A 26,961-nucleotide genomic window follows, 5' to 3' on the forward strand; every position below is an offset into this window, starting at 1 on the left:
TAAAAGAACGTTCTGGGTTCAATACAGGTTAAGCTCAATCGACAGCGCTTGTGGCATAAAGTTGATTACCACAATAATAATTTACACTTGTCATTTCCTGTCTTCTTCAAAATATCTTGGTTACAGGGACTCTTACAATGGAAGTGAATGGGGCCAATTTATAAACGTTAAAATACTCATAATTTTAAGACGTAAACAATTCGCGTTAACAAATACTTTATACACTGATCAGGCATAACATTATGGTCACTGAAAGGTGGGATATATTAGGCAGCAAGAGAACGTTTTGTCCTCAATGTTGATGTGTTAGAAAATGGGCAAGCGTAAGGATTTGAGTGAGTTTGACAAGAGCCAAATTGTGATGGCTTGACGACTGGGTAAGAGCATCTACAAAACTGCAGCTCTAGTGGGGTTTTCCCGGTCTGCAGTGGTCAGTATCTAACAAAAGTGTCCAAGGAAGGCACAGTGGTGAACCGGCGACAGGGCCATGGCTCATTGATGTGTCAGAATACAGTGCATCACAGTTTGTTGGGTATGGGGCTACATAGCCGCAGACCAGTCAGGGTGCCCATGCTGACCCCTGGAAACGGACTTCATGGAAACGGTATTCCCTGGTGGCTGTGGCCTCCTTCAGCAGGATAATGCGCCCTTCCACAAAGCAAAAATGGTTCAGGAATGATTTGAGGTGTTGACTTGGCCTCCAGATTACCCAGATCTCATCCAATCGAGCATCTGTGATGGCCGCCGAGTGAAATGACCCCTCTTAAAGGGACTTTGGCGTTAAAGGTCCCATGGCATGGCATTTTTCTATTATTTTATAATGTTTCCTGAGTTGTACTTATATTGTTAGTATGATTTTTACATCAAAAAATGTCATAATTTAGAAATAAAAGGCATTTTTTCTATACTGTTATAACCCCTCTGGCTGAATGCCCTGTTTCAAGGGGCGTGTCTGCTGTGAGACTTCAGTGAAAACGCCCACTGTTGTGATTGGCTGATCTTTGCATTTGAAATGAGTGTTAGATTATGTTGCGGAGGGGGTGTGGTTTAGTGAGGCACTGCACGCACTGCATGCATGAGAGAGAGACTGACAGGGCACTCGTGAACCACGGAGAGCTGGAGGAAGTTTTATTGTACTGAGTTGTTGAGAGCGCTCTGCTGTTAGCGCAAGCTTATTTGTAGCTGAGAGTTCTGAATAAACAGTCACGTCGACTCTGTCTTCTTCCACCTTATTCTACGAACTTTGTAACACATGTAAAGTACCATTACAGCCGTCGAGGAGAACAAATCGTCAAAGTGTGGATTATAGCATTATTTTATGATCTATTCCTATCACATGAAAGGCTGCAGTGATGAGCATTGAGTAGACACACAGTCTGTTGATCGCGGGAATGCAGTGATCTCGCCATTGCAACGCGTTTTCTCTCTCAAAATGCTTTCACCACAACTAACAGCAAACAGGACGTCGATATGAATACAGTAAGAGCTCATTCATTATAAAAGTCATTCATTACAACGGAAGTTTGGGCAAGTGTGCAGATACACTCGCAATGCGTGATTGACAGCTCCGGACATTATAAAGAGTGTTCTTTGATCGCTCTCTGTAGTTTAATCACTTAATAAAACAGATTTGTTTCATGCTACTAACAGAAACGATCATTTTTGTCACTGGCTTGATTCACTGATGCATTATGCTTAGGGCATCAAGACGGCGATCATTAAACTATCTAGAAAGAAAGTCTGAGTGAACTTGAATGATTAGCTACACATCAGAAATCACTGATCACATATCAGGCATTACTGAACACTGTTACTCACTGTTTGTCACAGTGCTGTCAAATCCATATCGTAAAGTCTGTTTGTAAAGCCTGTGCTGACATTAACTGAATCCATTTTCTCCGAATGCTCTGGGCGGGCAAAGCAGAGGAAGGGGGAGGTAACATTTCCTGGTATTATGTCATAACAGGAAAATTCAAGATCAGCTCCTCTGAGCTCTCATTTTCTCAAAGGTAGAGAAAGACAGCCAGAACTCGGTTTACACCCATCAAAATTTCTAGCCACTTGGGGACAATATACAGGCTAGGGGATCTCATATTAATGTTAAAAAACCTCATAAAATGAAATTTTCATGCCATTGGACCTTTAACATGATTCTAGCGTCATAAGCTTCACGTTTCTGCTCTTAAATCCATAATAAATTGGCCCCACTCACTTCTATTGCAAGTGTCTCATCGCAGCTGACTTTTTCTTTTTTCCAAGAAAGCAAGGGACAATTCAACATTATGCCACAAGTGCTGTTGATTGAGCTTAACTTGTACTGAACCCAGAATATCCTGTGGATTATAGAGAAATGCAATATGTTCGTGAAATCTTCCCCCTTCTTAAGCGCTCTCCAGGAAGACTTAAATGGCCAGATGTGTATGTTCAAGAGCTTGTTCTTTTCATGTTATGCCCATGCATTTATATAGCAGCTTTCTGCCTGAAAGGTTCGATGCCCTTATGAATAATTTTTCAAGGGTTCAACTTTTGTATGAATAATGTATTGGAATTGAATGAGGTATTAGCCATTATAGTCCATGTTTAATACTTATTGTGTGTGTATGAGAGATATGTGCTATCAATGTGATTTGTTTACTCAAAATGCCCGCTAGCTCTTCACAGGCAGGTTTGGCATTCATGAATTCTGAGTGACTCAGAGAGAGCTACATTCTCTCTCTCGCTCGCTCTCTTTCCTCTGTATGCGCACAACGTTGTTTATTGAGAAACAATTGCTCGGTTGCTGTAAGTGTAGCCTCTCTGAGTGGCATGTAATTTCTTAGTTTTCTACATGCATGAGCAGATGAAAATGTTTTCCGAAACAGGCTGTTTTGCTGCGATAGACACACTCCACTGCTGTGGTCTCAGAATGGAGTCGCCATTCTTTAGTGTGAATTTTTTTATCCTACATAATTGTAACAAAGATTCACCTATGTTTAGACATATGATACTGGACGCATATGCTCTTAAAAAATGTTTTGTTTTTTTTTGGAATCCATGGTTCCATGAAGAACCTTCAATGCACAAAGGGTTCTTAAATCTTTTGCAGCCAGTGTTTAAAAAAAAAAAAAGTTCCCAGTCAACGCCAGCGTTTTTGACCATTTTCACAAAAATCTCCCCCAGAATATTTTGTTGTATGAATATCTGAACATGCATTGTATCAAAAGAAAGAACAGACCCTCTACTTTTAAGCAAAAAAAAAATGTTTTATTCAAGTTTCTTAAAGTTTTTTTAAAACATTTGAGCAAAAAGCTAAGAAAATCATGTTTTTGTCAAAGACTACATCCAGATCAGATTGATAAAAACATAGATGGAGTAGATGGAGTCCATCAACAACCCTAATGCTTGCACAGTCCTGTAGCTCGTCCTGGGTCAACATTTCATTCAGTAACATGATGCAGCTTTGATTTATATGCTGTTAAATGTTGATGATCGCGTTATTTTACATATGCATATGATTACAAATGATATCACTTGTTTCTGCTTCTTCTTTTCATGTGTTTTGATCAGGAGATTCAGTACTCTTTCAGAAGATATGTCATAGCGCTCCCTACCGTATAACAGTGAAAACACAGAAAGCCGGACAATTCCATCAATGGTGGGGAAGCGTTTTCTCACAAATGATGGAAATTTTCGCCAATATTAGGAGAAAAGAGACAAACTTTTGGAAGCTTTATTTTAAAGAATGTGGATTGCATATACAATAAATATTACATTACAAAATTATTATTGACATTTTTAAAGCAGGGATAATTTATTTATTCGCAATATGTAATAAAAAAATAATTCAACATTTTGTAAAGAGATTAACCATCTTGGGTTCCTCAAAGAACCTTTCATTGAACCATTTTTAGTGTGAAGAACATTTTATAATCTAAAGTGCCTTTTACCAGTATAAAGAACCCTTTGTGCATTGAAGGTTCTTCATGAAACGATGGATTCCAATAATAAAACATAATTTTTATAGAGAGTATGCATCCAGTGTCATGCGTCTAACAGAGGTAAAACAAAAAACATCTTTAGGATTAAAATTAGAAAATGACTCAGGTCAGACTCAAGGGCCCAGTGCAGGGGTCCCAGAACTCTTAGCTACAGCCCTGTGTTAACGACTTTCCAGTTAAACATCAAGCACCAGTTTAAAGGCTTGATCTTTGCATCTTCACTGATTCCAACAATCAGCAGCTATTGCACTGCATAGCTCACAGCTCCAGACAAACATCATTAAGCTGCAACTTCATTTTATTACAGTGATTTAACAGTTCAGTGTGACTTGTGTACTTGTGCAATCGGTGAAGTTGGTGTGATTTCTATATTGGCTCTTAATTCCAGCTTCATGTCTCATAACACAAAAGATTGCCTTTAGCTACAATAGTTAACTAGCCTTTGTAGTGGACCAGTATGCCCAAATCACAAGTGCTCCACAGATGATGCCATTGTGTCTGCCATCCACATGGCACTCCACAACATGGTCATCAAGACTTGCATATCATAAAGCTGCTCATTGACTTCATTCAGCACAATCATACCCCAGACCCTAGTTAACAAATGATCTTCACTTAGTCTAAGCACCTCACTCTGCAGCTGTGTCCTAGACTTCCTGAGGCCTCAGGCTAGCATTCAATGGGTGGTTCTTCAAAACACATTCCATTTGTGTCTTTTAAGGACAATTCATATTGCAACGACAGACGCTGGTATCTGTTGGAGTTGGTCAGAACTTGTTTGTCTGAAGTGACATAGTGTAATCTGGTGATTGACGATATTTTAACTTACACTCATAGCACCTGTTAGTTGATGGTCCCGACCTTCTCGATGGCATCACACACATCGTTAAAGACGGCAAGTGATAATTGGTCGGAAAGCAACATTATCGCCACGTGCGCTCATTCATGAACATGATTTCTGCCTGAGTCTGTCCAATTCCTTTCCATCGGCTGTGGAGGTGAAGAGTCAAGACTATAACTCTCATGAGTCCACGATCATTCACGACCTCATCAAGCTAAACCTTTGGTTTGAATAAGCGACCTCTAGTGGCAAAACATACTATGCCAAGTCTACATTGGTTTTCATTGAAATTCAACATGCTTTTGCAAGGAAAAGAATGTTTGTCTTCAGACACAACAAGAATTTAGGAGTCAAAATCGCATAATCTGACACAGTGACTACCGTAACAGACTAATATTGTGTAGTCTGAACCCGGCCTTAGTAAAACTGTAAACCTTTAAGTGGTTTAAGTGTTGGAACGCTGGTGTTTAGTTGTGTGTCGATAAATAAAGATTTTAAAAGAAGACCATGCAGCAGCACCTAGAAGGATCCATGGAATATTCTTACTCCTACAATCCCAGAAGTCTAAGCAGCATCCAGGCAGAAGCAATCAGACTACAAACTGTCAGTCTGCTCAAGCCTGTCTTGACAAAAAAGATTTGCCTGAACTGAACTTTCCACAAAATCACCCAATCTCTTTTCTGTCTAGTCTTGTGCATTTGACTGTTATGAGAAGCATCACAATAAGCTCGACTTCACTGGGGTTTTTTTTATTTTTTATACCTTGTTTCCGATAAAAGTCTCTCTGCATTGCGGTTCTACGTTCCTTCAATCTCAGGTGAGAAGGGTTTATTCATAGATGCATTTGGAGATAGCCTGGCTGTCTCGAACCTCCACGAGCTTCTCTCCTCTGTGAGTCATGGCAGATTTATTGAAATATTTCATGGTATATTTCTCACAACCAGACCATCGGAATTTGAGTTATGGATGACCAGTGAGATGCGTGGTCAAGCTACTGCTCAAATGCAATCACAAAGCAGTCCTCTGAATATGAAACTCTTCAGAAAGCTAATATATAATTCAACTGTATCAATCTCCCCGTGCTGCAGCTCTCTGCGCTCTGAATCCTGCTCAGAAATCTATTAGTCAGGCCTTTGATGCATTTAAAATTTGCTCTGCCTGAATAGAGTTGGAGAGTGTCCCTCCCAAAAGTTTGAAAACTTGGAAACCGGACACGTTGGCTGTCATGTGTATGATAAAACTATCGTATATTTCCCACCACTTTCTTTATGGTGGTTTTAAAAAGACGTAGACTCTGTCTTAGCCTCGACTTTGCCAGCATTAGTTTTGTTATAAATCACCCAGCATGCGAAATAAGCCCTCGTCTCACCAAGGGCTGTAAAACAGTCGCGAACGGGGTGCAAAAGAAAGATAAATGAAAAAATTAAAAGGCCGTTTTATGGCGACCCTCACCTCATTTCAATGAAGGACGAAAGACAAGGGGAAAAACTTCTCTTTTTGTATCCGTCAGCTAAACGGACAATATGGTGCTGCGAGTTTGTTAACTCAAGTTTTAAATGTAACACAGGTTTGGGTAATAATTATATGTCTTAGCATGTGATCCTTTTCTTTCTCTGTGACTTCCTGTCAGTGTTTTGTGGCTCTGCAATAGACACGCTTACCAACAGGGCCTCATTATCTCTCAGCGTTGGCTGAACAGCGCTCAGACGCAAGGCCCCAGCTCCACATAGACACTGCATACTGCTGGGAAATCTCTCTCTCACTCCCCAAGGCAAATATAGTCCTGCCAAGTGAGTTTGCACATTTTTCGACTTGGAGAAAAGTTGTAGGGATAACTTCCCTTCGACCTGAATTCAGGTTTTCTCCAGCCTCCATTTTATGGGGACTTTTAAAAAAAATCATCTTATGTTCTAAGTGGGTCTGCTCATTGGATTAAAAAGGTTTAAGATTGTGCAGTGTTTCTCTTAAAGGGGTGGTTGATTATGTATGATTTTAATTTTTTTACTTTAGTTAGAGTGTAATGTTGCTGTTTGAGCATAAACAACATCTGCAAAGTTATGACGCTCAAAGTTCAATGCAAAGGGAGATATTTTCTTTTAAAGAAATCGCTTTTTTAAGGACAAACTGCTGGAAGGGAAAAAATGTACATAAACCATGCCCCTGAGAACACGAAATAAAGGGGGTGAGGCCATGTTGGGCTGCTTTAGAGAAGAGGAAGAGTTGTTGTAGTAGAGCATATTTAGGAGTCTACTCGAGCTGTCACATCTGTCTTTTCACAAATTTTATTGCAATACAGTATGTAACACAAGTGCAATAGCATGTCATAAAATCAATATGACAACATATGTTATAACCATAATTAAACTAAATTATACATGTTCTATCTCCACGCAGCATATATTCTCTTGCTCTGAAGGCATCTTACAACAGTTCCCACACGAGCGATTTATAGATTATCATGACAGAATATGCTAATCGATGACTTGAAGACAGTTAACACGACATCAGCTACATAAATTCATCAACTAACCATTCAGAAACGTCCTGTTGCATTCTACATGTTGTCACTTCATCTTGAGTCTCTCCATCATTGTATAAAAAGCTGAACAGTTTCTGACATTTTCAGTGGGTGAAGTAATCGGAGCTGCTAACATGAGCTCTTGAAGCTCCACCCTCTCCTTAAAAGGGGGCTGGGAGCAGCAGCTCATTTGCATTTAAAGGGACGCACACAAAACGGTGTGTTTTTGCTCACCCTCAAAAAGTGACAAATTTAACATGCTATAAAAATTATCTGTGGGGTATTTTAAGCTAAAACTTAACATATGCGCTCTGGGGACATCAGAGACTTATTTTACATATTGTAAAAAAAGGACATTATAGGACCCCCTCTAAAGTCTACATTAATACATTTTATTTTTCAAAATTCAGAATGTTTTTTCACAAGGAAAATAATGTTCGTCTTCAGTCTGGTTGCAAGAGAGCAATCTGACAAACATGTCAGTCTTTAAATACTAAATAAAAACTTTTATGACTCATTGATCCCCTCTCTTGTCCCCTCTCCATATGTTTCCATCCACCTATTTTTATTCGAAGTTTGGGATATTGCATAAAAAAATTTATGGAAACGCCAAGATGCGCATAAATGTAAAAAATGTGAGATGACGGGGGCTTCTCCAATTGCAGCAACTTCCATTTTATTTACAAATATTGCATGAATTTCCCAGGAAGTGACGATTTTGTTCTCTTGAACACATCGGATGGAAACATTTTGCCATATTCACAAATGTTTTATGCGATATTTCAGTTTTGTGCATAAGTTGAATTGGCAACTGTGGATTGAAACATAGCTAGGCCTAATGTTAAAGAGATATTTCACCCCAAAAAAAGTTATTCTGTCAACAATTACTCATCCTCATGTTGTTAAAAACGTTATTTCTAATGCGTAAACCAAAAGAATATATCTTGGTTTATTTTGGTTAACATTGACTTCCATTTGTATGGACAAAAAAGGAAAATATCTTTTTTTATGTTGTGTAGCTAACTAATATCATATACCATGTATAGAGTGTGTTTGAGTGAGCTTATTAACACTGTTTTAAACATTTTAATATTCTGCAGAAACATTTTCATCTTTAATTGCATAACATGGTTAGCATTGCTAATACAAAGGCATCTTAAGGTCATGCCCATGTACGATTTAATCCACAGTTTAACTCTCAGGTTACGAAAACAAGGCGCTGATCTGACGGCAAACAACGTATACAGTATGTACCACGTAATCCATGCGATCTTCGCCAAGCTCAAATCTATTAATGAGAGTTAAACTTTTCACCTCGTCCTCATGTTTGGGTTGCATTACAGGCGAGCAGAGTTTCAGCTAGCCCGTGTGTGTGGTTAACTAAGCATGCCCAGCGGGGAAAGATGAGCACAGTTAATTCGGGATCACAGCGCTAGCACACTTCAACAGCACTGAGGCACTGCAACTAAACATCAAACATGTTATTTAAACCTCTCTCAGAAAAGTGCAGCGATCTGAAAAACTGAGTATCACTTTGGGCTCCTCTCATATATGAAATGTGATTTTAAAAAGCAAACTCTCTGAAGTCTCACAACTTCGGGAGCATGTCATATTCCTGTCTCTTCCGCACACAATCCTCCATCTCTAGGGAAACAGCGGCTCAAAACAGCCTCTGAGACACAGGAGGAATATCTCCACAACCTAATGGGCCAATGTACTGTCAGATTGTATGGCCTAAGGCCAGTGTGGAGCATAGCATGGTGCTTGTCTTCTCAAGGCGATCCTGAAAGGCTCTAACAAAGCCTGCTCTTTGAATGACACCCAAATCCCACTGTGACACCCCATCACTACAGCCAATGGTGCAGTAAATTCCCCTGCCAGCGTGATTCAACCTAGCAAGGTATCTGCCACAACACCTGCTGTCTTGCCTGGCCGCTGGATCCGCCGTCTCGGGCACGTGTGTTTGAGGTCAGGCGTCTGTGCGTATAGAGCATGTGCACTTTGATGAATAGTGCGTGTAACGACATTACCTCTCGGTTGTTTGGCAGGCGTGTTCGGCAGGGGAGATGTTCGCAGCGTCAGGCTGCTCCGGAGCAATCTGCGAAACCCGCCACTTAATGCATACGGAATACAAATCACCATTAAGCCATGCTAAGTGCTAGTTCAGCAATGCTAACATAATTTACCGCAGCAATAATAGCCGCAATCTCCATTGCCCCGTGGGAAATTGATTTAATATAAACTATTAGCTGGTCATTTTCCAAGAGATGTGTTGGCACGGATTCAGAGTGCAAGGTCGCACTTTGTAACAGAATATTACCCGTCTGTGTTTTGTAGCAGCCTGCTAACGGGCACGAACAGTTATGATACTGCCTGTGATGCTGTCAGAAACTCGTTGGCGACTTGTTTTTAATGTGCTACCAGTCAAATGTTTGGATGCACTGGACTGAAATTATGTTTCTTGTGAATATTAAAGCATTTTGATGTAAAGCAGGGGTTTTGAACCCTAAAATGTTTTGAAATAGTTAGAAATATATATATTTTTAAAGATAATTACATATATAGGCTATATAAAACCTTTACATTGTATTTTACGTATTGAATCGATGGTTAATTAAATAAAATTTAATTAAAATAAATAATACAATTTAATAAAAAAAAAAAATCATATAATTTAATTTAAATGTTTTATTGCTATTTCAGGCTTTTTTTCTAAATGGCTTTCAGGGACCCTGGATCTATTGATTTGGTTGGAATAAGTACATTGTAAACAATTGTAATAAAGTGATTCACTGGAGGCAAGTTGAAGTCAGAACCCAAGTGCAGTTTAATTATAAATATGAACATATTCAAAACAAACGATGACTTAAACTTGACTTGACTTGAAACATGAGAAGATTTGACTTGAACCATGAACAGACACTCATCAACTGCGGGTTAAATATAACAAAGCTAGACAAGGGAACATAATAAACGTGAGGGCTTAAATACAAGGACTAATGTCTAAACCAGACCCACCTCTGAACAATCCAGACAATGAACCAATGACAACATGACACAAGAGACTAGGGAAGCACATGACAAGATCACATGAGAGCAAGGGAATCACATGACAGAAAACATGAAACAGAACCAACATACTAAAAACACATATGCCACAACACCAGCTATATTACAACAATGCTGTCACAATGTGATTTTTTGGCTATACGATAAAAAAAGTCACGATTTCTATGATTATCTGCAAATTTACCTGTTATGCAAAAATAACCCCCCACAAACTTTTCACAAGTTTTATTGCAAAAGTATTGCAAAATTCATTGCTGGACATGCTGTTAACATACACATTCCTACTTTTAGCTGAAAATAAGTCTGTGAAATTTTCATTTCTCTAGCAAAATAAGTTTATGGACACTGAGTGGCTTTCCTGTGTTACAATCCACGCCTATTCCGGACTCCATTTCCCAAAATCCTCCCTGTCTCACTCCTGAACTCACTTCCTCATAATCTCTCCCGCTCTCCCCGGATTCCCTGCACCTGGTATTCATCGTTTGCACTCCCTTTATATTGAACTCACTTCCAGCACTCCATGTCCGTTCTATTGTTATGTTCGCTTGTGTATGGTGTTTTGTTATCGTTTTGTTCCTCCCCGTCCTTTGTGAAAGCTCCGAATCTGACTCTTCCCTGCTGCACTATACAACTGTAACATCCTGAGGTTTATTCATGTTTATTTTGTGCTGTAACTAGTAGTAAAGCGAGAGAGATGATCAGTTGACGTGCCCGCCGCGCTGCTGCTTGAACAGATACGTGGCTATAACAATGATACGCCACATTAAGGACCATCACAATGGCATTTATTGTTTAAATTTCCTGATCAAATTTACATAATTTGAAATCTGATTCCTTGTTTCTTATCAAAAGAATGCGTTCAAAATTGTAAATGCATATTTTCTGTGCAAAACTGAAAATTTTATAATACAAAAAAAGTAGTCATCAAACTAACTCAACTTTGAAAATAAGTTATACCGCAAGAAACCGTAAGTTAAAAAAAAAAAAATGAAATGACTAGGTGGTCCAAACTTTTGACTGGTAGTGTTCATTGTCAATATAGATTTTATAGAGACGTTATGAAGCCAAATCAATGTGTCCCCTTCCTGTTGCTTAAGCAAACCACACAATGTTGACCACTAACACTGCGTGTATAATCTGTCATCCAGACATAAAAGAAAAGAGAAAAAGATGGGTAGGCAGAATGACAGACCACAATAAGAGAGAAAGAGAGAAAGAAGCAAGAATCAAGAAGGGGCAATACTTTTATTTTGTTGTTTGGACTGGCAGCCTCATAAAAACAGAGTGGCTCTGAAGCCTGGTGCTTTTCCCTGTGGAGGGGCTGCTGAGATGTCAGTTAGAGTTACTGAGATGTGACGGCCTTGGGAAGAGTCCCGTCAGATGAGATTTAGAAGCTGGGCTGACCAGGGAGAGCCGGGAAGGTTAGTGTAGTGAATTTATTTTGAGACAGGGCACTGGGAGACATGGAAACAATGGAATGGGAGGGGGGGAGGGGGGATACTTATGCTTCTTCTACTCACAATCATAATACTGATAATAAAAAAGCACAGAGCAACCGCACTTTGCATTACACTATATATATATATATATACACTCACCTAAAGGATTATTAGGAACACCATACTAATACTGTGTTTGACCCCCTTACGCCTTCAGAACTGCCTTAATTCTACGTGGCATTGATTCAACAAGGTGCTGAAAGCATTCTTTAGAAATCTTGGCCCATATTGATAGGATAGCATCTTGCAGTTGATGGAGATTTGTGGGATGCACATCCAAGGCACGAAGCTCCCGTTCCACCACATCCCAAAGATGCTCTATTGGGTTGAGATCTGGTGACTGTGGGGGCCATTTTAGTTCAGTGAACTCATTGTCATATCCAAGAAACCAATTTGAAATGATTCGAGCTTTGTGACATGGTGCATTATCCTGCTGGAAGTAGCCATCAGAGGATGGATGGGTACATGGTGGTCATAAAGGGATGGACATGGTCAGAAACAATGTTCAGGTAGGCCGAGGCATTTAAACAATGCCCAATTGGCACTAAGGGGCCTAAAGTGTGCCAAGAAAACATCCCCCACACCATTACACCACCACCACCAGCCTGCACAGTGGTAACAAGGCATGATGGATCCATGTTCTCATTCTGTTTACGCCAAATTCTGACTCTACCATCTGACTGTCTCAACAGAAATCGAGACTCATCAGACCAGGCAACATTTTTCCAGTCTTCAACTGTCCAATTTTGGTGAGCTCGTGCAAATTGTAGCCTCTTTTTCATATTTGTAGTGGAGATGAGTGGTACCTGGTGGGGTCTTCTGCTGTTGTAGCCCACCCGCCTCAAGGTTGTGCGTGTTGTGGCTTCACAAATGCTTTGCTGCATACCTCGGTTGTAACAAGTGGTTATTTCAGTCCAAGTTGCTCTTCTATCAGCTTGAATCAGTTGGCCCATTCTCTAGCATCAGCATAGCATCTAGCATCAACAAGGCATTTTCGCCCACAGGACTGCCGCATACTGGATGTTTTTCCCTTTTCCCACCATTCTTTGTAAACCCTAGAAAACCCTAGAAATGGTTGTGCGTGAAAATCCCAGTAACTGAGCAGATTGGGAAATACTCAGACCAGCCTGTCTGGCACCAACAACCATGCCACGCTCAAAATTGCTTAAATCACCTTTCTTTCCCATTCTGACATTCAGTTTGGAGTTCAGGAGATTGTCTTGACCAGGACCACACCCCTAAATGCATTGAAGCAACTGCCATGTGATTGGTTGATTAGATAATTGCATTAATGAGAAATTGAACAGGTGTTCCTAATAATCCTTTAGGTGAGTATATACTGACCACTGATAGGTGAAGTGAATAACACTGATGGCATCTCTTCGTCACGGCATCTGTTAGTGAGTGGGATATATTAGGCAGCAAGTGAGCAGTTAATGTGTCAGAAGCGTATGGGCGAATGGGCAAGCGTAAGAATTTGACAAGGGCCAAATTGTGATGGCTGGGTCAGAGCATCTCCAAAACTGCAGCTCTTGTGTGGTGTTCCCGGTCTGCAGTGGTCAGTATCTATCAAAAGTAGTCCAAGGAAGGAACAGTGGTGAACCGGTGACAGGGTCATGGGCGGCCAAGGCTCACTGGTGGGGAGCGAAGGCTGGCCTGTGTGGTCCGAATAATGCATTAATATAAATTGTATTATTATAAAATGTTGAGTAACAAATGAAAAACTCTACAGTATGGAGCTCAAATAATGAATACAAAATTCGAGTTAATTTAAGGAAATTAAATGTGAGTTTGTCAAGTTAAAGCAAGATGAAAATGTTTGCGGTGTTGTAGAGAGTCTGTTTTAAGGCTGTCAGGATACTCAGATCTTACCCTGCAAGATCTCAAAAAGGCCTTCCAGTATCAAAATATGGGATTCATTGCATAATGTTTTGTGTTATTGGCCATAGCAGATCGTTTCTTATTAAAACGATTTACCAAAAATGACAGGACAAGTAGTGGACAGTGCTAAGCTACAGGTATCAGAAACATGTCACTCAGACAGCCCAGAAAATATATGAGATAAGACGTTAAAGAGGCTTTCTCCTCTATTTGACTTCCCATTTCCTTCTGACCGTGTCAGCGCTGTAGCTAAATCTTGCGCGGTACAGGATAGATTTCCTCCGACAGAGGCTTGATACAGTGAGATGTAATGAAAGAGCTCATTAGCGATTCTGAGGGTGGTACTTATTTATCAATCATGCTCTGATTTATGGTATAATTAAACATGATAATTAGATGGTTGTTCAATCACTGCTGAATGGATGGCACTATTTTTCTAACGAACATCATTTGTTAATGAGGGGAAAGAATGGGTGTAACTTTATGATAACGGCTTGTCAGACTCCACATAGACTCTGATCATTTCCTCTGTCATTATCGCACCCAGACTAAATTCCTCCGCATTTCTGCCATGTGCATCCAAATTGGAATATAATATGATTATCAGCGCTGCGTAACAATTTTTTTCCAAGATGAAAAGGAATGACACTTTCACACCAATAAACAGTCGTTTTTAAATGACTAACCCCCAATGAAAGGAAAATCAAGCATAGGTTATCTGACAATGTGACAATTTTTTGTTTATAAAGCGCCTTTCTTAGCTTCCCATCAGTTCTCGGGAGGAGCGAGAGACCTTTCCTTCACTTCAGTTGGCTTTCTCTTCCGCAATTCTGTCTGTTTGAACTGTGCGGTCTTTGAGAATAGGTTTTGTAGATGAAAAACCGCCTTGTTTGGCGTCTTCGTTATGCTATGAGAGTTTATTATCAATTATAAGAGACATTCTTCAACTTGTCTTATCTTATTCCGGCTCTAATGACCTTCCCCAGCAATTTGAGGAGACGCGTCATTAATTAATGGCTTTGGTGCAACAAAATTAGTACTTTAGAGACTCGACAGGAAACTTCATCAAAGTGTGAAATCCACCGGAGAGCAATCTGACACCATTTTCCTGCCAGCTTGGGAAGATCTGTGTCTTAATCAAAGGGCATCTGTGTTTTCTCTCTTTCTTTTTTTGTGATCTTTGGTCAAACCTTTTGTGTGTTAGTGTGATCATGTGTGTATAAGAGGCTTTTTGAAGATCAGAACTGCTTCATGAATATTACAAGATCAAGAGTGTCAATAAATGAAACAGATGTCTCCCTTGAGAGATCGTAGATGCGTGTCTATCCAGTGCCAATATGGCATCGCTTGTGAGCGTAAACATGTCATGTCGAATGCTCTCAGTCTGGGTGTGCCAAAGCATGCATACATTTTGATAAATAAGCATCATCACAGATTCAAGCTTGTTTTTGTGTATTGATTTGCTGAGCTTGGCTGCAGCATTAAAATGCAGTTTAACATGTGACCACTTGACCTTCTGCCTTGTTGTTTTGAAGGAAGTTTTATGATGAAGTTCACTTCTAATTTCTGCTTTCCATGTTAGCCGATCAGATTGGATCTCAAGGAAAGATCTGTTCAAAATGAAATAATGCCTGATAATATGTGTTTCAACAAAAAAAGCAGACAGTTAGGAAAAGGCACGGTATACACGACCAAGCATAACATTATGACCACTGAAAGGTGAAGTGAATAACAGTGATAATCTCTTCATCATGGCACCTTTTAGTGGGTGGGATATATTAGGCAGCAAGTTAACATTTTGCTGTGTTGTGTTAGAAGCAGGGAAAAAGGGCAAAGCGTAAGGATTTGAGCGAGTTTAACAAGGGCCAAATTGCGATGGCTAGACAACTGGGTCAGAGCATCTCCAAAACTGCAGCTCGTGTGGGGTGTTCCCGGTCTGCAGTGGTTAGTATCTATCAAAAGTGGTCCAAGGAAGGAACAGTAGTGAACCGGTGACAGGGTAATGGGCGGCCAAGGCTCATTGATGCACGTGTGGAGCGAAGTCTGGCCCATGTGGTCCGATCAAACAGACGATCTACTGTAGCTCAAATTGCTCAAGAAGTTAATGCTGGTTCTGATAGAAAGGTGTCAGAATAGACAGTGCGTCACAGTTTGTTGCGTATGGGGCTGCATAGCCACAGACCAGTGAGGGTGTCCATGCTGACCCGTGTCCACCACTGAAAGCACCAACAGTGGGCATGTGAGCATCAGAACTGGACCACGGAGCAATGGAAGAAGGTGGCCTGGTCTGATGAATCACGTTTTCTTTTACACCATGTGGATGGCCGGGTGCGTGTGTGTCGCATACCTGGGGAACACATGGCACCAGGATGCACTATGGGAAGAAGGCAAGCCGGCAGAGGCAGTGTGATGCTTTGGGCAATGTTCTGCTGGGAAACCTTGGATCCTGCCAGCCATGTGAATGTTACTTTGACACGTACCACCTAAGCATTGTTGCAGACCATGTACACCCTTTCATGGTAATGGTATTCCCTGGTGGATGTGTCCTCTTTCAGCAGGAGAATGCGTACTGCCACAAAGGAAAAATGCTTCAGGAATGGTTTTAAGGGGCACAACAAACAAGTTTGAGGTTTTGACTTAGCACACCTTCAGGGGTCCATGCCTCAACGGGTCAGGGCTGTTTTGGCAGCAAAAGGGGGACCAACACAATATTAGGAAGGTGGTCATAATGTTATGGTTTATATTGGGTTTTTATGCATGAAAATAAATATATAGCTGCCATTTCAAATTTAGGATGGGGCCCCACATACAAGGATGATTATATTTGGGGGTCCATTGTATATTGAAGAATGAAATTTCCTGTTTTAGAGCTTTAGTCCAAAACACACTACAATGGAAACAGAATGTTTGTTTGGCATTTCCAGAATTGACAGAAGTTACTGGCATTTTCCTGAAGTTCTTAGCTCTGTTCGGCAGTCGGATTCAGGCTTTGGGATCGGGCTTAGGGCCCAAGAATAAGCAGCATAAGCTTCCAGATATTTGTGGAGTGAACAATGGTCATCTGACCATGTGTACAATTCAGAGTCTGTTCCATATGTATGTGTATGCCCAGCAAAGCCTCTGTTCCACTGAATACTTGTGATGCATTAGATTCAGTAGAGAGAGCATCTACGCCTCAACTCATGTAGAGCCAAATATCAGAGGCGCTACGGTTTGAATTCTGAAGAGTGTTGGGGTGTGCGTCTTTGAAAGTGTGTGCATTTTGGGTTTGTTCCAGGGGCGTTTTTTGAGCTGTGCCTCATCAAAAAAAAAATTTGAATAATAAAATGTGGCTGTACAATAATAAAACTAAACAAGTATAGTGAAATATGAGATTGTAACAACTAATTTTTCTCAAATAAAAAACTATCCAACAGCTACATCAGTGAATAAAAGTCATGCTGGATTTAATTCTCATTAATTTCTGATAATGTTATAAATGATACACGTGTTTCAGATTCAAACGGATGTTTTTAAACTACTGATTAAAAGAACCGGTTCATAAGAGTCATTTGTTCATTAAATGGAATTAGAAATAGGAATAAAATACATTTCAGAATATGTTAAAATAGAAAACAGTAATGTTTATGGTAATATTTTATTTCTGTTTTTACCTTGTTGAGCATAAAAGACTTGGATTTGGGATGTACTGTAGAAATGGACTACACTGGTCACATGTTTTTGATTCTCTAAAAAGAACCAGTTCATAAGAGTCATCTGTGAATCAAGCTACACTGGTCACATTGTATTTGATTTACTAAAAAAAGAATCGTAAGCCTCATTTGTTTGTGAAAAGGATACACTGGTCATGTTGTTTGTTTTTAATAACACAAAAAAAAGGTTATTAGAGTAATTTGTTCGGGAATCCGACTGCACTGAAAATAGCTGTACAGTTAAAAGGCCAGATTTACTAAACAGGGCAAATTAGCGTGAGAGTGCAATTCCAAAAAAGCGCAGATGGGAGTGGAAAGTTCTACTGACAACTCGCAAATTAAAGAACACAGATGCAGCCGGATCATTTCCATAATAATCAACGCAATCAACCAGTTAGCGTTTGGTTTAAGACGTGCTTTTTATGTGTAAATAATGGCGCAAACATCAGTTAATTGACATGGGCAAACCTTAGTAAACCACATTGTCTGATTCATTTAACCCCCTCGAGTCTGCGGTCGCGCCGGCGCGATTGACTCCCTTTTTTTCTTATCAGTGCCAAAGAGACTCAAATAACTCTGTCGTTTTTTATCATTCAGGCAAGTGTTTTAGTAAATCTGGCCCATAAGGTCAATATTAGGAGTTTAATAACTGATAGTGAGTACAAATAAATATCATGATTAATCTGAAAATCAATATTTTGTTTACCCAGCACTATTCAAGCCTGAATCAAAATGAACTTGTACTTTTGGCCCTTTTTTGTTGCATTATCCACCACACAGCACTGCCATGTTTGGTCACATTATTTACAATGCCCTCCATTTGAACGACAGGAAGGCATTAAAAAGAGTATGTACAAGTTCTTGTTTCATTCCTGCATAAGCTTGCCTCTCTTCCTGTAATGAACCTCATTATGTTCAATTACCTCAGAGATGCTGCTGTCCAGAGGGTGCTGCACTCAGACCTCTGGGGAGACGCGTCTGAAAACACTCGGTCAACACACAACATCCGTTAGGCTGTTTCATTATAGCTACGAGAGGCCTCGCTGATGTGTGGAGGTGGATTCGTGGGATGCATGTTTGGAAACCCGGAGTGTGCCTGCATGCTTCCACTTTACCCTTGCTTTAAAGTTCCTTTAACGTCGTAATTGGTGTTTATGGCTCGATCTGGCTGAGAGCTTTAACCTTCTATAGACAATCATGACTGTTTTTCTGTCAATTTCTGTATCTAAAAGTAGTGACACTACTGTTTTAAAATTGCTTTTCCTGTACTCACAGATTTTAAACCACATAAACTCGCTGAATGATAAAGAATTACACTCTCGTAGAATGTAATTCATCTCATAGGAAGTCATTGGCAAATTAATGAATCAGTTCTTGTAAATTAAATGATTCACTAACAAAGTATAATAAATTTAATAAATATAATAAATAAATATATATTTTATTTATTTTATAATATACATTTAAAATTATATATTTTTTTATCATTTTTGGTTGTACCTCTTAATTTATAGACTATTTAAAAATGATTGAAAAATACACTATATTGCCAAAAGTTTTGGGACGACTGACTTTACATGCAGCTATAACAGCTTCAACTCTTCTGGGAAGGCTTTCCACAAGGTTTAGGAGTGTGTTTATGAGAACTTTTGACCATTCTTCTAGAAGGGCATTTGTGAGGTCAGGCTCTGATGTTGGACGAGAAGGCCTGGCTCACAGTCTCTGCTCTAATTCATCCCAAAGGTGTTCTATTGGGTTGAGGTCAGAACTCTGTGCAGGCCAGTCAAGTTCCTCCACACCAAACTCACTCATCCATGTCTTTATGGACCTTGCTTTGTGCACTGGTGTGCAGTCATGTTAGAACAGGAAGGGGCCATCCCCAAACTGTTCCCACTAAGTTGGGAGCATGAAATTGTCTAAAATGTCTTGGTATGCTGAAGCATTAAGAGTTCCTTTCACTGGAACTAAGGGACTCAGCCCAACCCCTGAAAAACAACCCCACACCATAACCCCCCCCCCTCCACCAAACTTCACACTTGACACAATGCAGTCAGGCAAGTGCCGTTCTCCTGGCAACCACCAAACCCAGACTTGTCCATTGGATTGCCAGACAGAGAAGCGTGATTCGTCACTTCAGAGAACAGAGCTCTAGAGTCCAGTGGCGGCGTGCTTTACACCACTGCATCCAACGCTTTGCTTTGCACTTGATGATGTAAGGCTTGGATGCAGCTGCTCGGCCATGGAAACCCATTTTGTACACCTGTGGATATGGAAGTGATTGGAACACCTGCATTCAATGATTTGGAGGGGTGTCCCAATACTTTTGGCAATATAGTGTATTTGGTAAAAAAATATTTGTATTTATTTTTGTCAGTGGTTTTACAGTAGCTATTCTGTTTGATTAGCAAAAATAAAGGTCGCCCCTTAAAATATAAGATAAAAATATTGCCCCTTAAATCTTAGATAATGTACAGTACATCACTTTTATTTGTAGCATGTATTGTTTAAAAAGAGAACCTTGACTGTAGTTAAACTACTTTAAACGCAGTTTTAAAGTATCTTCCCTAACACTGCTTTATTCAATTTAAAGTTTCCAGGTGGCAAGGCTAACGGCTACAAGGCATTGACCAACTTTTTTATTAAGAGAGCTTTGAAAGGTCACACTGATGATTGACCATAAGAATGTGTTCTTTCTATTCTCCTGGGGAAAAAGATCCATAAAACTCATCCACGAATATTCTGGCAGGTTGTTATAGAGCGTCAATGAGGCTCAAAATGTCTGAGTGAGTTTTATGGAAAGCAGAAGGTTAGAACTAGTGACCTTGTCTCTGTTGATTAAACTGTGCCGGCACATGGCAAATATCTTATGATCTACCAGACTTCTTCCTGCTGTAGTCATTATCATTAAACAAAGCATGGTTAAGATGCTTCGGGGAATTATGGCCCGTCTCTGACGTTAGCCTTTGACTTTTGCATTAGCACTTTCACCTTTTCATCAGGTCTGTGTGATGGTGGACTCTAAAAGGTGTAATGACTGAAACCGTATCCTTAGGCCTCTTTTGCACAGAGGTCACACTCATAATAAGTTTGAACTTTACTTTTATTCATACTCGACTGGGTAAAGAACCTGCAAATGTTATAAATACAGAGTTTGTAAATGAGGATTAGAGAGCTCAAGCATGTATGTTTCAAATCGATCAACGCTCATTCTGAGCACTATTGAACTATTGAATTTGAATCTTGACTGATCCATATTTCATTTGCCCACTGACTGAAAGCCATCACAAAATATTTTTTGCTTGTAGCAATGGAATTGATCTTCATATTGAGCACAATATATGAACATAATCATAGAATTACATTTTTTTATATATATTCATTTTTTGCTAAAATTGCTTTTTTTGTTGGGAATTTACATTTCCCCATGTCTTCCATATGGGTCAGCATTCATGCATTAAGGAATAGAGGTAATGTCACAGAGAATCTGCCGCTCAAATGCTAATGAAGGTGTCATAATTAATGGTGCTCTCTTGATTGTTTGTTCCCGCAGCGCTGAGAGATAACCGGATTGAGCTGGTCCGAGCCAATTCGCAGGAGCTGACGATCAGCATCAGCGAGGTCACGCTGGGAGACGAGGGGCTGTACACCTGCTCCCTCTTCACCATGCCTGTCAAAACAGCCAAGGCTTTCCTCAGTGTCCTGGGTAAGACATCATTTAGCATACCATGTGTGTGGGATTACATCCTAATGCAGCCGGAGTGTTGCGTTATTAGCAATGCCTTCCATTAATATTGGCACCCTTGGTAAATATGAGCAAAGGTGGCTGTGAAAATAAATCTGCATTGTTTATCCTTTTGATCTTTCATTAAAAAAATCACAAAATTCTAAATTTCATTGAAGTAAAACTATTGAAAGTGGGGGGGAAATCTCATTATGAAATAAATATTTTTCTCTAGTTCACGTTGGACACAATTATTGGCACCCAATTATTGCAATGTCCTTTTCCTAAGAAAACAGCTCTGAGTCTATAATGCCTATAATGCCTGCTGAGTTTGGAGAACACCTGACAAGAGATGTACAGAATGATACAAGATGTCCAGGACCTCCAGCAAAAAAATAGGCCAACAACATTAAAGATCCAGCTGTATAGTTAACCGTGGGCAAGGGGTACTTTCTATCCCTGTTTGCACCAAACCCAATCCCTATGTTTGCTGCCAAAAAGTGTCCGACAACTGAATGTGCTGGAGTTTGTTTTTGGATGGTCAGTGGCTGGAGCCATCTCTGGATGCTGGTCAGCGGCTGGAGCAATCTCTGGACGCTGGTCAGTGGCTGGCCACAGCAGAGCGCCAGGGCGGCACGGGCAGGGCTAGATGCCTGGGCGGCGCATCTGGGATGGCAGCAACCTCCGGGATGGTCTCTGGGCTTAGGGCCACCGGACTTGGGACCACCGGACTTGTCACAGAGGAGGCCTTTCTTTTCCTCCTCCGTTTCGGGACCACCGGAACTTGGACCACCCGACCTGGGACCACCGGACCACCTGACTCGGGACCAACGGACCTGGGACCACCAGCCTCAGAACCACCGGACTTGGGACCACCGGACTTGTCACAGAGGAGGCCTTTCTTTTCCTCCTCCGTTTCGGGACCACCGGAACTGGGACCACCTGACTTGGGACCACCGGACCTGGGACCACCAGACTCGGGACCACCGGACTTGGGACCACTGGACTTGTCACAGAGGAGGCCTTTCTTTTCCTCCTCCACTCTGTTTTGGGACCACCGGAACTGGGACCACCCGACCTGGGACCACCAGGACTCGGGACCACCTGACTTGGGACCACCGGACCTGGGACCACCAGACTCGGAAACACCGGACTTGGGACCACTGGACTTGTCACAGAGGAGGCCTTTCTTTTCCTCCTCCATTTCGGGACCACCAGAACTGGGACCACCAGACTCGGGACCAAAAAGTTGTATTAAATAATATCCTAGCTCTTCTCAACTTTGTAATGGCATTGAATAGTGTCTGGGTGCATCCATCATAAAAGTAATCCATACGACTCCAGTGGGGTTAATAAATGCCTTCTGAAGTGAAACAGTGGGTTTTTGCAAGTGTAAGAAAAACATCCATATTTAAAATTTAATAAACTATAATCACTGGCTTCTGGCAACAGCCATACGCACGTTCACAAAAGAGTGGCGTCAATTCTGACCTATAAGCTTACGTATACATCATATGTCAGGTTAGATGTCACCCTTCCGCCGGAACTCTCTCGTGAAAGTGCGTTATTATAGTTTATAAAGTTTCAAATATGGATATTTTTCTTACACTGAAGAGTGGATGCTGAAAATTCAGCTTTGCCAAATATTTAAAATATATTAAAACAGAAAACAGTTATTTTAAACTGTAATACAATTTTACAATATTGCCTTTTTACAGAATTTTTTATCAAATAAAGCAGCCTTTCTTCACAGCCTCGGTGAGCATTAGAGACTTCTTTCAAAAATCTTACCAACCCCAAACAGTATGTGCGTGCATGGATGTCTTTTTATTGGGGGACAGAAGCATTACTGTATCGTTACTAACAGAGGTGGACAAAGTACACACCTCCATTACTTGAGTAAAAGTAAAAGTACTACTGGTCAAATATTACTCCATTACAAGTGAAAGTTGTAAAGATAGATTTTTACTTAAGTAAAAGTACAGAAGTACTTGCTTTAGAAAGTACTTAAGTATCAAAAGTAAAAGTAAACGCATTATTTTATTATTTTTGCATTGTTGTATGAATGCACACTGTTCCATCATGGTGGTTTAAGCCAGTCATGCTAGCAAACCTTGAACTCATTTAAATACTTGTTTAAAAGTTACAAAACTCTTATCAAAGTCAAAATCATACTAGAAAAGAAAGGTTTCTACATTGTGTTTATTTGACAGGATTATGTAAAACACATTTTTTAAAGGACTTTAGTTAACATTATTAGCCCAACTACGTTTGCAACTAACATCATTGTCGAACGTTACCTATGCATTAGCGCTGTATCCACAAGGCTATCGCAACTTGGCGGGTAAATCTATAAAAATCATTTGACCGACCATACTTAATACCAGTGTTAATTTTGACAGCAAATTGTGATTTAGTTTTAGTCAGTCTTTTGACTATAACATTTTAGGCATCTGAATTGTTTTAGTTTTAGTCTAGTTTTAATTAACTATAATACAATTTTAGTAGATTCAATAGACTAAAATCCAGCACTTGTGGTCTGGCGTCTGTGAGGCAGCTTTCTGTGCACTTTTTCAGACTTATCCACGTCTGCTCTTCTGCATTTTATCTTTTCAGTATGACTATGGTTGTGCGTCTGGGAACTGCCGCCTTCTATTTTGCCATCAATTGATTAGTGTTCAAAAAATACTTGGAAATCATTGAACTTCATACAAGAGTGATTACTGATAGGCTGTCTGCACAAAAAACAAAAAAACAAATCACGTTTTAAAGAAGAAAACAAATCATCCACTGTCTTTCAAAGCGGCTGCGACTTTCTACTTCGAGGGCCTTGATAGAAATGTAGAGGTGTAAAAAGTACGATATTTGTCTTTCAAATGTAGTGAAGTTAAAGTAAAAGTTTCCAGAAAAAATACTACTCAAGGAAAGTACAGATACTCAAAAAGAGTACTTAAGTACAGTACTCAAGTAAATGTACTTAGTTACTGTCCACCTCTGGTTACTAAACGTGTGCATCCAGTCTAAACTGGGTTACAATGAGATTTTCTTGAAGGAGCTGAAGTCGAAAGAAAATGACAAAATTTGTAGTTTCCAGAAAGTAGATAGATAATTAGAATTTTACCTCAGTGGGGGCGTTTCAAATCTAACTTTGGCCTGGATCAGGATTTAATTAAATGGATTCACCCGGTCGCCTTCAACAAAGACAGAGATGATCACAGAACAGTGTTGAGAAATGACACAGAAAGAAGTTTAATTAGTTTCCTCTATCAACTTTTACTACTTTTGTCAATCAAAAGTCAACCAGACTTTGAATCAAGTCCCAAACATACCAGAGTTAATGTCAGCTGTGACAGTCCACAAACAGTGCTTAATGCCATATTTCTGCATTAATTAGGAGCCCAATTAGCCCGTCTCATTTTAATTAGTTGGCATACAACATTAAAATCATTACAGTTGTACGCTCTGTCAACAAGCCTGCATTACATTAATGTTTTGCTCATTGTGAATACATGAATGGATACAATTAATTTCCATATTGTAATTAATATCTAGGAAAAATATGCAACAATATAATAAACTATGCTTATTTATTATTTCAACATTTTGTTACATGGTTGTTATATTTGATAACATTGTTGTTATGGATATTATGTCTGTCACATTTAAAATGGATATTATGGGATGTAATCTTCACAAATAGGCTACAACATGTTCCTGAATCAACATCCTTCGCTGATAGGACGCTCCACTAGGAATTTTCCATTGGCTTTTGGGTTATTGCAGAAAAGAAGGTCTGTGACTAACAAAAGCTTATGATTCTTACATGCTTTGTTCAACGTGATAATCTTCACAAATGAACACAAATTTTGGAGCCTAAATTCTATCGGCAGAAGTAGAAAGTTCAATGTTGGCTATAAATGAACTACAATGTGGTCATTTTCCCTGCAAGTTTGAGTTAGAATAGTTTGCAATGAGGCTGTGAAAGCGGACTAGTGAGTAAATGAGTTTACCTGTTCGATATGATGGGGTTTTAATTTCCCAGGGAACCATGTAGTCCCATTTAGGCAGTACATAAGTATAGTACAGAAGAAGCTTTAAAAAATCACAACTGGGCATTACTGATGTATTTTGTGTCGTAGAATAAAATGTCAAAATATCTTGTGTTAACCACAGACCTTATTTCAATCATTTAGCCAAAAACCCATTCAAAAAACCTATTGACTTTGGGACAATGGAACCGGAAGTGCTAAAATGCTTGAGAAACTTGTCTTGTCCTACAAAAATACATCATCCCTGCAGCACTCTATTACAGAAAATGCAGCAGCCCAGCGTACTTTACTGGGACTAGACTAAACGTCGATTAATCCATCGTTTGATGAATTACAGCTTCCACGATCAATTGAAAATCTGCCCAAACAATGAAATATGACACAGCAAAGTGGCACAAGTGAATTTGACCGTAAGTGGTTTTGTATAAAACATTTGTGGTTTAAATATCAAGAAATGAATCAGTCTGAAGCGACAGCTTGGCATCTTCAGGTTTCTATTAAAAAACAGCACGGCGCAAAGCAGAGGTTACAGGCCACGCTGCTTTGGAATGACTGATGTATTTACTCTGTTGCTTTTTAATGCATAGTACATTGTGGTTGTTTTTGCTTTGATTTATTTCTTAGGAATGTGATTAAGGCCTCTTACTCAGGGGAGCAATAAGGCCTGTGAACTGAATGCCAAACGTCTGATCTCATCTTCAATCAAGGCCAACCCAATATCTAATTTTCCTGACTAATGTTCCCTATTGATTTTTCTTTGTCTCAGCCCGCTACCTCAGAGAGGAAGCTCCTGACACAGTAATGTATTTGTGGGCCACAGAATTTCCTGTGTGCTTGAAATTTTGTAAGATTGAATTGCTGATTGCTTTTATACGTGGAAGCAAACGTTTGAGATTCACTGTCTTCTCTTTTAGGTGATGGTGCTAGGATACGTTTTGACCATTGACCATGACCATGCTTTGAAGCATGTTGTGTAAATCTTTTGTATAAGCAGGGCTTTCATGTAGCCTGACAAGCCAGGCCCACATCAAGATATTGGGTCTGGGAACACACCATTGGCAGGGCTCAATCCGAGGGGTGGGATAAATGGTTGTCTTTCAAATTCATTCTGCATGCAATAGGATAGCGCTACAACCAACCAGAGCAACGAAGAAGGTGAAGCGGAGCTAGTTGATAGAATAAACTTTCACCGTATCCGGTCGGCAAAACTGAACACATCTTCCTTTTTTAAGAATGACTTCAGTGCCGTTCTTTGTTCTTTTCTCAAAGAAAAGCTTCGTCTTCCAGAGTTGCGGCCAAAGTCAATTCGAAAGACCGCTGTTCGCCAGCTTTTTGTTTACAAGTAGCACGCGGAACCGCCGCAACTCTGCCATCAGTGTTAAGCCCGCCCACCGACTCTATACATGATGTGATTGGCCTGACCAGAGTTTGGTTTTTCCAGCTCGCAAGCCAACGGAGAGATGCTAGACGCCCTGGCTGCAAATTATATTTGCTGCTGCTAGGGTGCGTCTAGATTACTAGGCTAGCTTTCATGTCACTTTAAGCCAACAATTAAATAATACTGGAGATTGAATACAACACCACATAAACTGTGTGAATGGGCCTTACGTCTATCATGTAACAGATTGACGGCTCAATTGCAAAATGAATTGCTGTGGATTGTAGGCCAATGACAGACAGTGATTTTTCAACATAGTAATCTAATGTTTAAGTA

General features: G+C 40.0%; 1 protein-coding gene across 3 annotated transcripts in view; it reads left to right on the forward strand.

Moving 5' to 3' along the window:
* Positions 1–26,961, forward strand: part of cadm2a (cell adhesion molecule 2a) — a 633,556-nt gene that overhangs the window by 547,326 nt on the left and 59,269 nt on the right. For all 3 annotated transcript variants that reach the window (XM_079803774.1, XM_079803775.1, XM_079803776.1), the window contains one exon: positions 21,028–21,180. In XM_079803774.1, coding sequence (XP_079659900.1) covers positions 21,028–21,180 — 153 coding nt within the window. The remainder of the gene's footprint in view (positions 1–21,027; positions 21,181–26,961) is intronic.

This window comes from Gobio gobio, assembly GCF_949357685.1.
Source record: "Gobio gobio genome assembly, chromosome: 22".
Classification (NCBI taxonomy): domain Eukaryota; kingdom Metazoa; phylum Chordata; class Actinopteri; order Cypriniformes; family Gobionidae; genus Gobio; species Gobio gobio.